This window comes from Pagrus major, chromosome 13, assembly GCF_040436345.1.
Source record: "Pagrus major chromosome 13, Pma_NU_1.0".
In the NCBI taxonomy this organism is placed as follows: domain Eukaryota; kingdom Metazoa; phylum Chordata; class Actinopteri; order Spariformes; family Sparidae; genus Pagrus; species Pagrus major.
The window spans coordinates 6,112,731-6,124,960 of NC_133227.1; the positions used below are offsets into that span (position 1 = coordinate 6,112,731).

The 12,230-nt window shown below is 39.9% G+C and overlaps 1 protein-coding gene across 1 annotated transcript in view; it reads right to left on the bottom strand.

Moving 5' to 3' along the window:
- Positions 1 to 12,230, bottom strand: part of LOC141006940 (ephrin type-B receptor 4a-like) — a 39,806-nt gene that overhangs the window by 12,916 nt on the left and 14,660 nt on the right. The window contains exons 2-4 of the mRNA XM_073479249.1: positions 5,824 to 5,894; positions 2,707 to 2,991; positions 942 to 1,332 (exon numbers count right to left, since the gene is read on the bottom strand). Of these exons, the coding sequence (XP_073335350.1) occupies positions 942 to 1,332; positions 2,707 to 2,991; positions 5,824 to 5,894 (747 nt within the window). The remainder of the gene's footprint in view (positions 1 to 941; positions 1,333 to 2,706; positions 2,992 to 5,823; positions 5,895 to 12,230) is intronic.

The following is a 12,230-nucleotide window of genomic DNA, read 5'->3' on the forward strand; positions in this document are numbered from 1 at the left end:
TCATAAGTTTTATGTTAAAGGCTTGTGTTTGACCCAGAAAATATGTGTATTGTCTATGGCAGATAATGGCAATACAGCTAAATTAATTCAACCACACGTCAATTTCATTTCCTGAAATGACCGGCCTATGAAGCAAATTAACAGTTCAATCTCGCTATAAAGGCAATTTCCCTTTATGGTCTGGTGAGTGTATTTTTCCACACAGCTCTCTTTGGTGACAGAACGCTACAAATGTCAACCTCACCTCACCAGAAGCAAAATGTCGGAAATGATTTTTTTGTTATGAAAAATCATTATACCTCCCACAGAGATCAAACTGAACCCTGCCTCCAAACACGACCACGCGTTTTCTTGAGAAAAACGTAGCATTTCATCTTCTGTTTCTTTGTTTTTTAGAGCTCAACATTTATCCGTGTTGGTGTGATGGAGCGTGTGTGTGTGTGTGTGAGTGAGCGCGTGGGGGGTGTTCATGCACGAGGCTTGTTAATTGGACTCATTAGACAGAGCTGCTGCACAGCTCCTGAGAGAATCTTCCTGCGTCTTGCTTCTTTTTTTTGGGTCTTGCATTGCTTTGATGTTCTTAAAGCGATATGATCTTTACCTCGAGCGCTCCCCCCTACTCTCGCTCCCTTCACCTCTCCAGTCCTCCTGTGCTCCCTTCAATGTTAGTTGAACCGAGAGCTGTCGCAGCAGTAAGCTTTTGACCCTGCTCATCCTCTCAGAGATAAGTGCTGCTCCCGCTGACCTCTCTCTCTGTCCCCACCATGTCACCGCTGCTCCCCTGCTTCATTAACTTCCTCTGCCTCACACTTCCTCTCCAACCCTCAGTGAACCCCCGCCCTCGTCGTACCATTGTTTTCTTGTTTAGTCTGCCTGCTCTGCTGCCTATGTGGGTGTCGTCTACTGTATATACATACTTGTATATGTGGCCTCCTTCTTACCTGTGCATCTTGTGTGTCCTTCAGCCGGCTCAAATCCTGGTAGGCAGGCGCAGGTCGTCGTCGGCTGGCCCACCCACTGGCCGTCCTCCCCGCAGAAGAGCTTGGGAGGCCGAGGTCGGGGCCCCTGCTGGGTGGCGTGCTCCACGCACACACCCTGTGCCTCTTGCACCAGAGTTCGGGGCACAGTTTCAGGGAAAGAGGAGAGGGCACTGACCAGGGGAGGGCACTTTTTGAAAAACACCCTGACAGACAGCAGGGCCATGCAGGCGCCCTGAGCCTGAAAAGCCAAGTAGAAGCCTCTCTTGGAGAGAGGGCCGAGTCTTAAGGTCTTCACATTAAATTTCCGCTCCCCACCCTTCCTTAGTAGAAAGTCCGCAGCCACTGTGTCCACCTAGGACAGGAAGAAAGAGAAAAGATCTTATGTAATGGTCAGATTCCAACACACAGGATTCACTTTTAAAGAGAACCAGACTGGTGATTTTGCATGTTTTATCCATTTTAGCCCATTAAGTAGACATCACATATGTTTTACATTATTGAACGTTTTCCAAAGCATACCACTGTGATTTTAGATTGATTTACTACCTTCCTGGCAGCCATTTGTTACAGTACGCTTTGAACCTCGACTTGCAGGGACTTGAAACGTGTTTGGGAGAAAGGTAATTCATCACAGTGAACATTTCATCACTTTTATTTTTCTGTCAATGTTACATTATTAAGTGGCAATGAAGTCGAGGAGTCGGCACTGTTTTTGAAACCTCTCTTTCGGCGGTGTGTTCAAGGACGCTACGACATCTGAGGTTTTGCAATGACGCAGAACAGCGCTGCACTCATAAGCTGTGTGTTTGGAAAATGAAACCCACAGGTTAAAAAATAAACAAACACGCAGGTTGCCAAACAGATCAAATGCACTGACAGGGAGAGGTTTCTAAACTGTCGTTGGTCCTGTGAGACGATAACATAACTTAGACCAAAACAAAAAGTGATTCAACATCAACTGTAATAAATACATAAAGCAAGTTGTTATTCTCTAAAAGCTGAACTGTAAAGAAATGAATGGAAGCCAGATGCAAATAAGAAGTCAATCTAAAAATGTAAAAAATACAGGGTATGCTTTGAGAGTTCTTGTTTAGAAGATTTTAAGTAAAGTAAGACAAGATCTTTAATGCTAATGGTGCCCTTTTTTTAAATGAGTTGGACAGCTGTTCTTCTTTCTGAATTCATTAGGCGTTTTTCTAGAATGCATTAAAAGAGTACTTTAGTCATTTAATATTGCATTTCCATAAAACTTGGGGGACTCACAAGAGACAGATTATCCACACCTTTAGCCATCAGTGTGATTAAAACTTCCAAAACTATGGTCAGAAAAAACAGGCAAATTAAAGTCACCACTGTAGGCTTTAAGGAATTGTGAATGGCATTTTTCAATTGCACAAAGTGCCAATTTTCTACATAATGTTGCTCTAAATGATAATGAAGATGTGTTCTTGGTTGTGAAAAAGTTCTTCTAGAGCCAAATATGACATCATAAAGTGGTTTACATGGACTGAGAGGTACCTAACATGACAAGTAAAGTGGTCTTTATATGTAAAATGGGTGGAGTAGGCCTTTAATGCAGATGTTTAATGTGATAAAATCATAAAAATGTGATTATAAAAGCAGCAGGAGAGGACAACGACCTTTACTTATAATGATAAGATATCCCATAACCATGAACGTTTGTGATTAACCTACATACAACCTCAGGCGGTGTGTGTGGATGTACCTTGGTGTACGGGTTCTCCATCCAGGGTGGGTATGTGGTCGTTGCGTCATTGGAGTCAGCCTGGTAGTAGTAGAGGTTAAAGGTCTCCTTACAGCTGCGGTGATGGGTGCTCCGGGACGAACACTCCATCATGGTGAATCGTAGCTCCACGTAAACTTGCGATGCTCCTTGACGCTGGATAAAGCCACTGCGCAGCCAATGGCTGGACGAGCTGTCAGTCAGCTGACAGATCTGATAGGTCCTCACGCTGTTGTTCTCCTCATCTAAACCACTTACTTCCTCCCACTGAGAGCAAAGTGGAGAAACAAAGGGCTGTCAGGTTCCAAGTTACAATGATGTTTGACCCAGAAAACATTTTTTGTGAGCCTTTGGTACATTTATTCTCCTGTAGACTTTCACTTGGGTCTTTATATGATTAGTCACATTAAAAGTCCTATTCATCATGATAATGTTGCAGTTCTTTGTTGGCCCTCTGCTGTAGTGAACCTGTCAGAGGCCCGTGGGACAGATGTGGCCAGCAGTGGATTTTGATCCAGCCTGAATTTGAATCTGGGTTGTTAAATCATTCCTCCTGCTGAGCTGCAGCCCAGCTTGTGGGAATACAAGTCTCACTTGTCAAACAGAGCACACTACTGCACTCAGCAGCCGAGACAGACACAGCTCTCAACCTTCAAACACGCTTTTAGACTAAAATACAAGAATACAGAGGGGATATCACAAATATGTATGAAGTGAAACCCCTCCACAGAAATCTGCATTTGTTGGGGAGCCAAATGCAACACAGAAATGCTTTAATGTTTGACTTCTGAGTCAACAGCAAACATGTTCGCCATCACCATGTTCCCAAGAGTGGGAAACAAGCAAGAAATTAACATACTCGGGGCAGAATTTAGCAGATTTGCTGAACTTGAGGCTCAGAAATTCAGTTATGTAAATATGTAAATCTTTAAAAATCCATTTGCAGATGATGTGTTGAGTGAGGCAGAATACTGGTCGGAATGAATTACAGTGCAGCAGAGCACTGAGAGCCAGGTTTGCATCTCTTGAGGGGAGAATTTCCCTTTCAATCCCCCCAAAAAAATAAATCGTATGGACTCTGGCAGCACATTTTTCTGTGTACAAAATGTTTTCTTTGATAAAGATGTGCAAAATATCCCACAGGGCTCATCGGGATATGACAAAAATCATTTAAAGCAATTGGCAAGCATGTATTTTGAAAGCAAAACAGACAGATATACAAATATAAAGATGTGTGTTTTCACACTTTAAGTGCTGTGAGATAGAGTCATATAGGCCATATGAGATCTTAAGAGACACTGTAAATTCGTCATATCATACAACATACTGTAACATGTTGGTGTTAATGTAAGTCAGTACATTACTTTACTCATGTTCTGTTTATGTGAAGCCAATCACATCAACTTAAACATTACAAATAATACATCTACAGAGCTTGTAGAAATGTGCAGAATAAAGGTATCTCTTTTCCTTAAAAACATCATTATGATTGTGAATCAATAATTTCAAACATTTTGTTGGGTCCAAAATGATTGTTTTGTTTTTCTCTGTGTAACAATTCTGATGGTTGGTTCCAGCTTCATACAAGGTTTGTGAGCCAATAGTATAACACAGTTGGTGTTATATTATATCTGTGTTTTGTCAGTGATTAGTCTTTAGTTGCCAGTTTATGGTGAAAAAAGTAAGAATAGCTGAGTTATTTAGTATTTGTCCAACATACTATAGAACTCAGCTACTCTTAGCTAGCCAGTGTTACTAAAACTAACGTTTGCTAGCGTAAGAAACGTTAATGTTTGCTAGCTAACATTAGCGAAGTTAGCTAATGCTTGCTAGTGTTTAACATCACAGAATTGTGTTCGCTTGGTGTATTCATTTTTGTATAAAACATAGGTTGGAGCGAGGTACATGACATGTACTAATACACATAACAGGAATAATCACAGTTGTCTGTGACTGTAGTCAAATACACATCACTAGGGATCGACCAATTATCCGCCTGTCCAATTATGAGATCCGATATTCATATTTTTTCTAATTATCTGAATTGGGGATTTTTGTCAGATTACTGATAAAATAAATAAGTTAAAAATCTGCTACTTTGGCTCTGGGGCTAAATAATAATACAGTCTTAATATTCTGTTCTGCAAAGTAACCAGGAACTTAAGTTATCAAATAAATGTAGTGAAGTAAAAAGTACATTATTGGTTTATTAGCAGAAAAATGATTACATTGGAGGTTTAACATGAGTATGAGCTTTACTTATCCTCTGGGGGAAAAAAGTGAATGCATCACCTCCCATTATGCAATGATGTGTGAAGTATTTTTGACATTGAAAAGCCTTAATTTATATCTGACAAAATTGGAAGTTGCCAAAAATATCCACATTTTATCCATGATAAAAATAAATAAGCAGATGTAAAGCTTTTTATATTTGTAACTTTTGATGCAGACCGTTCATGGCATCTCCTCACTGCTGCCTGTCATAATCAGCTAACTCACTGTCGTATACTCTTTAGTGTTCTGTGCCATAAAACATAATCCAGCCATGTTTTTGACAATGTGGAGCTTTTAATACACTGCTTTAGATGACAGTGCCTTTGCAAACTATTTAGAGACTGCTGGTCTGTTTTTTCTTTGCATTTTAATCAAAAGCAAAGCACAGACAGATTTGTCGAGTATTTCCGTCCAGTTCCAGAATTCTCCCCTTGCCAGCGTCACTGTAGCCGTCTTCCATCTGAGACATCAGCGAGTTGAGCAGTTTTGGTTACTGACGCTGCTGGCAAAAATACCCTAGCAACCAGCCCTCAGTTGATCAAATTACAAATATGTCTTTTTCTGGCTCCAGGATTTGAAAATTGTGGGCAGCCAGTGACTTCAACTCCAAGGTTGATGGGATATATCAAAGCATCTGCTTCCAATATACTTTGAATCCCACGTTCACTCTGGCGTTCTCTTTATTCTGTCAGTTACCTGCCATATAAGGAGACTCTTTTATAGTCAAAGTAACAAAGGAACAGCTGGAAGCCAAAAATCCCCAGTCACTCACTACGTGGCCCGTGTTAGTAATACAGATAACATAGTGAAGCTGGGGTTACGTACCTCGGGTTTGGCAGTTGAGAAGATGGTCCATTTGAGATCAGAGGTCTCTGTCTTTGTGTTCATCAGGACCTCTGTAAGAAAAATATAGTAAAACAAATCACTCACAGCAGGAAATGTAAAAATGGCACGTTTGAGGCTCATTTACATTCAGAGAAACAGAGTGAACATATTTCGAGTCCCAAGCTTTCTGCCAAGTATCAGCCATGGCTTATACTGGGATTAGGGTAGAAGATGGAGTTTCACCAGTCAATTACATCCACAGAAACATTCCCACTACCCTAAAATTTTTTCCCTCCTCTTCCCAGCTACACACCCTGCCTGTGGCCACACTGAAACTGGTGAAAAGAGTCCGCCTTTGTCAGGACAAGTAGCTGGAACAAGAGAATCGACCAGATTTACACACACAGACATGAGTATATAAAGATTTGAGCCCTCCCAGTCACGATCTGTGATCACAATAGGATTGATTTTTTGTAATCTTTTGAGGGGCAGGCTGCCAGCGCTCACACAACCTGAGCTGCTCTGCTATGATTCAGCATCCCAATAAAATCCGGGACCTGTGACTGCATGTTACTCGCTGCAGAGTTAGGTTAAGGTGAAGGGACTTCTTTTCATGTGAGGACATTTTTTTCTCCTCCTCACTGTCTCTGTGCAGACTGTCTCTGCTGAATTGTGACTAGTGTTTATACTGATGGGATGAGGTTTCTGTCTCAGACCGGCTTTTAGAGCCCGACATGTTCCCCTGCAGAAGCTCATCTCAAGGGTGAGGCAGTTTGGTTTTACCAATAAACAGGATTTAATGCGGCTCTCCCGGGTGCCATGATCAAGGAGAGCACCTGCATGAAAATGGATGCTGGAGGAAATGGGAGTTTCAGTGAGAGTTTATCATTGGGGTTATTAAGATGTTTTGTTGAATTAGGCTCCCAGTATAAGACTCAACAGTAAAGCCTGTCATCCCATAACCCCACTTACACACTCTACACACACAGACACACAGAGACAAGCACAACACTACATCAGCCCCTGCATTAAAGAAAACATCTTTTTCAAATCATCTATTACGGTTTTATTTTCCCCCAAAGTATACGTTTTGTTTTTTCCATCATATGATATTTATTTGAGTACAAATGTTTTATAAATGTTGTCTGAAACGCACTGAAACCATTAAGTACCAATAGTGTCATAAGATAATTCTTAATACATTTTTACAGTCATAAAAAAAAACGGATGTGTAAAATGCTTCGTTCTGAATCCTGGATGAGGACAACGTGTTGTTTTTCTCAACTGTTTCAAATGTGTTGTTTCCACCTCCTACTTGCTTCAACATGTTGCTTTGTTGTCCAAAACATCTGCTTTGATTCTATGCCTGTCAAAATCAAAGTGACTAATTTAATTCACAGATTCAGTGATTCCATCTGTATTTATCCAAATGTGGAGGTTAGATGACCCTGTACTACTCCAGTATTATATATTCTTATACTGGTTTAATAATGGCTTTTGCCCTTATTAAATACTGGTTTACATGTTAAGGTTTCCAATCATATGGAACTTCGACTTCATAAACCCCAAATTAGAGGTGAAATGATTGGTCCATTAATGTCTAACATAAATTGGCAACAATTTCGATGACCAAAACATTGTTCCAGTAATTTATCAAGAAAAATGCCTAACATGACCTCAATGTGAGAATTTCCTGGTTTCCTCTGTTTAATATTTTTGTAAGTTGAATATATCCCAGTTTTGAACATTTGACTGGTGATGACCACAGACTGTATAAAACATAAAGTAGTCTCCATCAGTGAAGCTCAGTGTGGTGGATCCATCTTGGCAGTTGGTTAGCATTTTAATATGATATCTATTGACTCGCTTTTGAGCCAGCCTCAAGTGGCTATTCAAGGAACTGCACTATTTGGCACTATTACGTTGTGCTCATTTTTCAGCCCTAGAAGTTGCTGCTTGGTGAAAACAAGCAACTTCAAGACATCAGCTCAGGCAATTTTCAAAAAATCTATGATTTCATGAAAAATGAAAAGAATCATTGTTGGAGGCCCTAGAGTACAGAAAAATACCTACATCTCACATGTTTCATCACCACACCTCCCACTGCTTCATCCATTGTAATCCTTATATTGATGCCCAAGTTAGTGTCTAGTCAAAGCCAATTTCCTGAGCAACACTGTATACAGGAGGAAAGCTTTTACACAGAACATTATGTAGATATGAAGCCTGTCAGGGTCTCCTTGAGCTATATGAAAATATTTTGCACAGCACCGCTCAGCACCAACACTTGTAGTATTTTACAAAAATAACTGCAACGCCTACAGTTACTAATCTCTGTGATCCTCCATAAAGTGAGAGGCAATCTCATTTACCACTTACCAGCCCACATTCCAATGAAATACACATGAAGGCTCATAAAAACATGTGTGATGTAAGACAGAGTATAAATGCTTCCTACTGAGATGAAATGTTACAGCTGAATCCATCCGTAGACAGTTAAAATAGTTTATCACTCATGGAGGGCTGCAAGTAAAAATTATTTTCATATCGATTATTTTCTTGATTAATGGATTTGGGTTTTTTTGGTCTATAAAATGAGTTCCACATCCACAATGTCTTGTTTCATCCATAACCCCAAAATACTCAGTTTACTGTCATAAAGAAGCAAAGAAAACAGAAAATATTCACATTTAAGAAGTTGGAATCAGAAAATCTGGACTTTTTTATCTTCCTAAATCACTTAAATTGATGAATCGATGATAGAAATTGTTGGTTGCTGACAACTAATCAATTAATCAATGCAGCTCTGGGTTTAACTGTTGGTTAAAGATAAGATCTTGTGTTGTCTATTCAGAATGGACTGTAACGTGTTTTTAGTCCTTCCATAACTGCACTCAACGTTTAAAAGAGTATAAAATTATATTACTCCGAGCACATTGTTTATAGTGTTCCACTGTGATGATCGAGGTAATAACTTTTTAATTTTCCCTCATTTACAAATAAATAATCCTACATCTCAAATTCTACTCGGAAATATTAACAGGGTGAATCAACAGGGTAATACAGTAATACCAACAACTGCTTTGATGGCTGCATTAAATAAATATATCCTCCTCTGCCTCCTCTTTTAGATTAAAAAAACATATTCAACTGCAACACTTTTTAAAACAAAATAATGAACAGTAAAAGCACAAGTGTTTTGAGTGGAAAACAGCTACTGATATCTATAAATATCCGACTATCTCCTGATGATCTAATGATTTCAATGATCATTTAATCTCACTTGTGCTAATTTAATACATTTTTCTGAGTAAACAACAAGACACACACATACACAGACACACACACAAATGCAGAATTCACCACCTTTTCAATTCCTTACAACCAAATGACTTAAATCTCTCTTATAGCATTCCACCTCAGTTGTCATTTTCTCGCTCCTATCCTCTGTGTGACCTGTCTCATGCACAGCACATGAAAGCAATGACTTGACACCACTAATTCTCCGGGTCGCATATGCAGCAGGTTCGTCCTTCTATCACACTGAGAGGCAAATGTGACTTTTAATCAGCACCCTCTCCCCCTGTATTACCGTCTTCTCTTTTGCAGTCTACTCAATTTTACTCTCTCTCTATGCAAACTCCCTGTAAGGAAACACAAGCATACATGCTTCTCATCCTCCTCGACTTCAAAACCACACAAGCCCGCCAGCTTTATAACAGCAATCTGAGGCGATGGAGAGGAAGAAAGGGAAGTCTGCAGAGAGCGGGGAAAAAAATGAGGACAGAGGTGGATGAGGAGGATAATTGGATGACAAAGTTCAGGAAGGTGCTTTCCCCCGCATTTAGTCTACCTCGAGTTCACTCTGGCATAATTTTTAAAAAACCTTCATAACACTCAGGCTTCTGTTTGGAGGCTGCCCCGTCTCCACCTTTCATATGCACACCTGCCTCAGTTTCATATGGAGATTTTTGTTGTTGTTTTTTTTTGTTTTGAAGGAGTGGAGAAGAAACACCACCTCCCCTGGCGTGGTAATCACTGTTTATCGTGCTCTATCATTAAGGTTTATGAGACAGGATGCGTGAGTGTTTCTACTACGTGCATGCACGGCATTGCCTTTCACTGAAGCAGACACAGACTTAAGCCCTGTAAGAGGAAACTGGCGTTTCCCCTTCATTCTTACAAGAGCGCCGGCCACCCACCGCCGGAAAATTGCCCCCAGCGCTAGAAAAATGTAGGAACAATGAAAACTCGTCATCTGGCCATATTTAACACCCAAAACAAACAATTGTACAGTAATTACAGTACAATCGTCCACATTAGGAGATACTAGAGGAGTCTGAACTCATACTGGCGCTGGCAAGAAGAGGAGGGCAAAGACTTAGAATTTTAAAAAAAACGCTTGAAGTTAAATGTTGTTAGCTAATTATTTCCTTAAGTAAAGACACTGAGAGGGAGGTTTAAAGTCGATGTGTTGAGGTATCAGTGTTAGCAGCATCAAACCATGTCAGAAAAACACAGACTATTAGAAGGTTTTAAGTTTTCTGTATGACAGGCAGACAACAATGGAGGGTGTTGTACATGGTTTTCTTTTGAAATGTAAAACTCGACCCTGTACTTTTCACAAAGAGGGGGGGCCATACAGTGAATATTACACCCTCATTTTCTATACAGCTGTCTTCAGGTTTTAGACAACTGACCTCAAAATTCAAGAGCAGGACCCGCGTTGACAATTCTTCACTGCTTTCCTTGCGCTGCTCTTTCCCCTCCCTATTTTCCACTTTCTCTGTGGCTGTGCAGTGTGATAGGGAAATTATAGGCCTATGAACGTTTGCCCTGCTTTGGCTACAATTAGACCTCATTTTAATTAAAGAAACAGAGTACCAATTACCCTCATACACCTAGAGAAATGGAGACAGAGGGGAAGAACAGGGATAATGAAAAAGAGGAATGTGAGAAGGGGAAGATATTAGAGGGTTTGGGATTTACTGATGACACATGTATTCAAACTAGACGGGCCTATCAGTGTGTTTCCTAATATTACAGCTACAGTCATTGATTTACATGCTTTCAATGTTTATTTCATTTTTTTTATGTACTTGGTTATTTCTACTCAATACCTTGTTTTTAAATCAAATGTTCCCAACTTAGAATAATACTGTTGATATGTCCCACATGTGCAGCTTGATTATTACACTGTTGATAATTACAGGACACAAAAAATAAATAATGAATTGCGAAGCAAAGAAATCACATCTGCTTCCCTAATATTTGTTTAGTGGTTTGGGACTTAAAGCTGCTCCATTTCAAGCTCCATATGAAGCTTTGCCCTGTTTCTCAGTGTATGAAGTCATGTCTTTGATAGGAGAGTTATTGTGCTCAAGGTATAACTCAAAACCTTATGTGTTTCGGGGAATACTGCAAGCACATGTTTTAAATTTTGCTAAGCCGGTACCCTGAAATCAGACATGCTTATGGGATGTTCTGGAGCCTCGGGCAATTTCAGGCCTCCACATTTCACACTTAATGTAAAGGAGAGGTTTAATATTTGGGGAAATATCCTTATTGGCTTTCTTGCCAGGAGTAAGATGAGAATATCTACACCACTCTCATGTCTGCACCATTAGCTTAGCTTAGCACACAGACTGAAAATAGGGGGAAACAGCTAGCCTGGGAAAATCTCCTACCAACAGCTCTAAAGTTCACTAGCTAACATGTGCTAACATATTATATCATGTTAATTAAATCCATGCATCCTAGCTAGCAGTTTCCCTTTGTGCTCAGCCAAGCAAACAAGCTGTAGCTTCATACTTATCATGCAAACGTGTGTGGCTTTTCCCAAAATAATTAACTTTCACATTTTTAAAAGTCCTTCATTTTGGTCATTTTCTCTCCATATTAACATTAGCAGATGTTTTCAAGTGAGGCCAATATTCATACATGGCTAATCATAGGTACAATTAATGAGCTTGTCTGTATCAACATTAGTTTGATGGATTACAGCTGCTACTACAAAAGTCAACAAAGTTTGTTGTTTGTTGGAGTCTTCTGTAATTATTTCACAGATCACATTCATTATATGTTAGGGGTGATTCTCCTCCAGGCATTATTGACCAAATGTTACAGAGAATAACTTTATTTAATATTTTAAAAAGTTCATTTTGGACGTCCTTCGCAGGAATTCAAATTAAAGCAAAAATCCTTCATGTGTCAGCTTTCCAGTGGTGTGTTTGCGAGTCTAGGTCAGTGCGTACATGAGAACATAAAAACTCACACTGAATGTTTTTGTGTGTGCGTGTGAATCGTGTTTGTGTGTCTTTGACAGAGTTGTGTCTAGTGAGATTAGACCTCAGCTTCCTGTAGTTCCTGTCCACGTCCTGTCTCCTGGTCTGGGATTCACATGCACA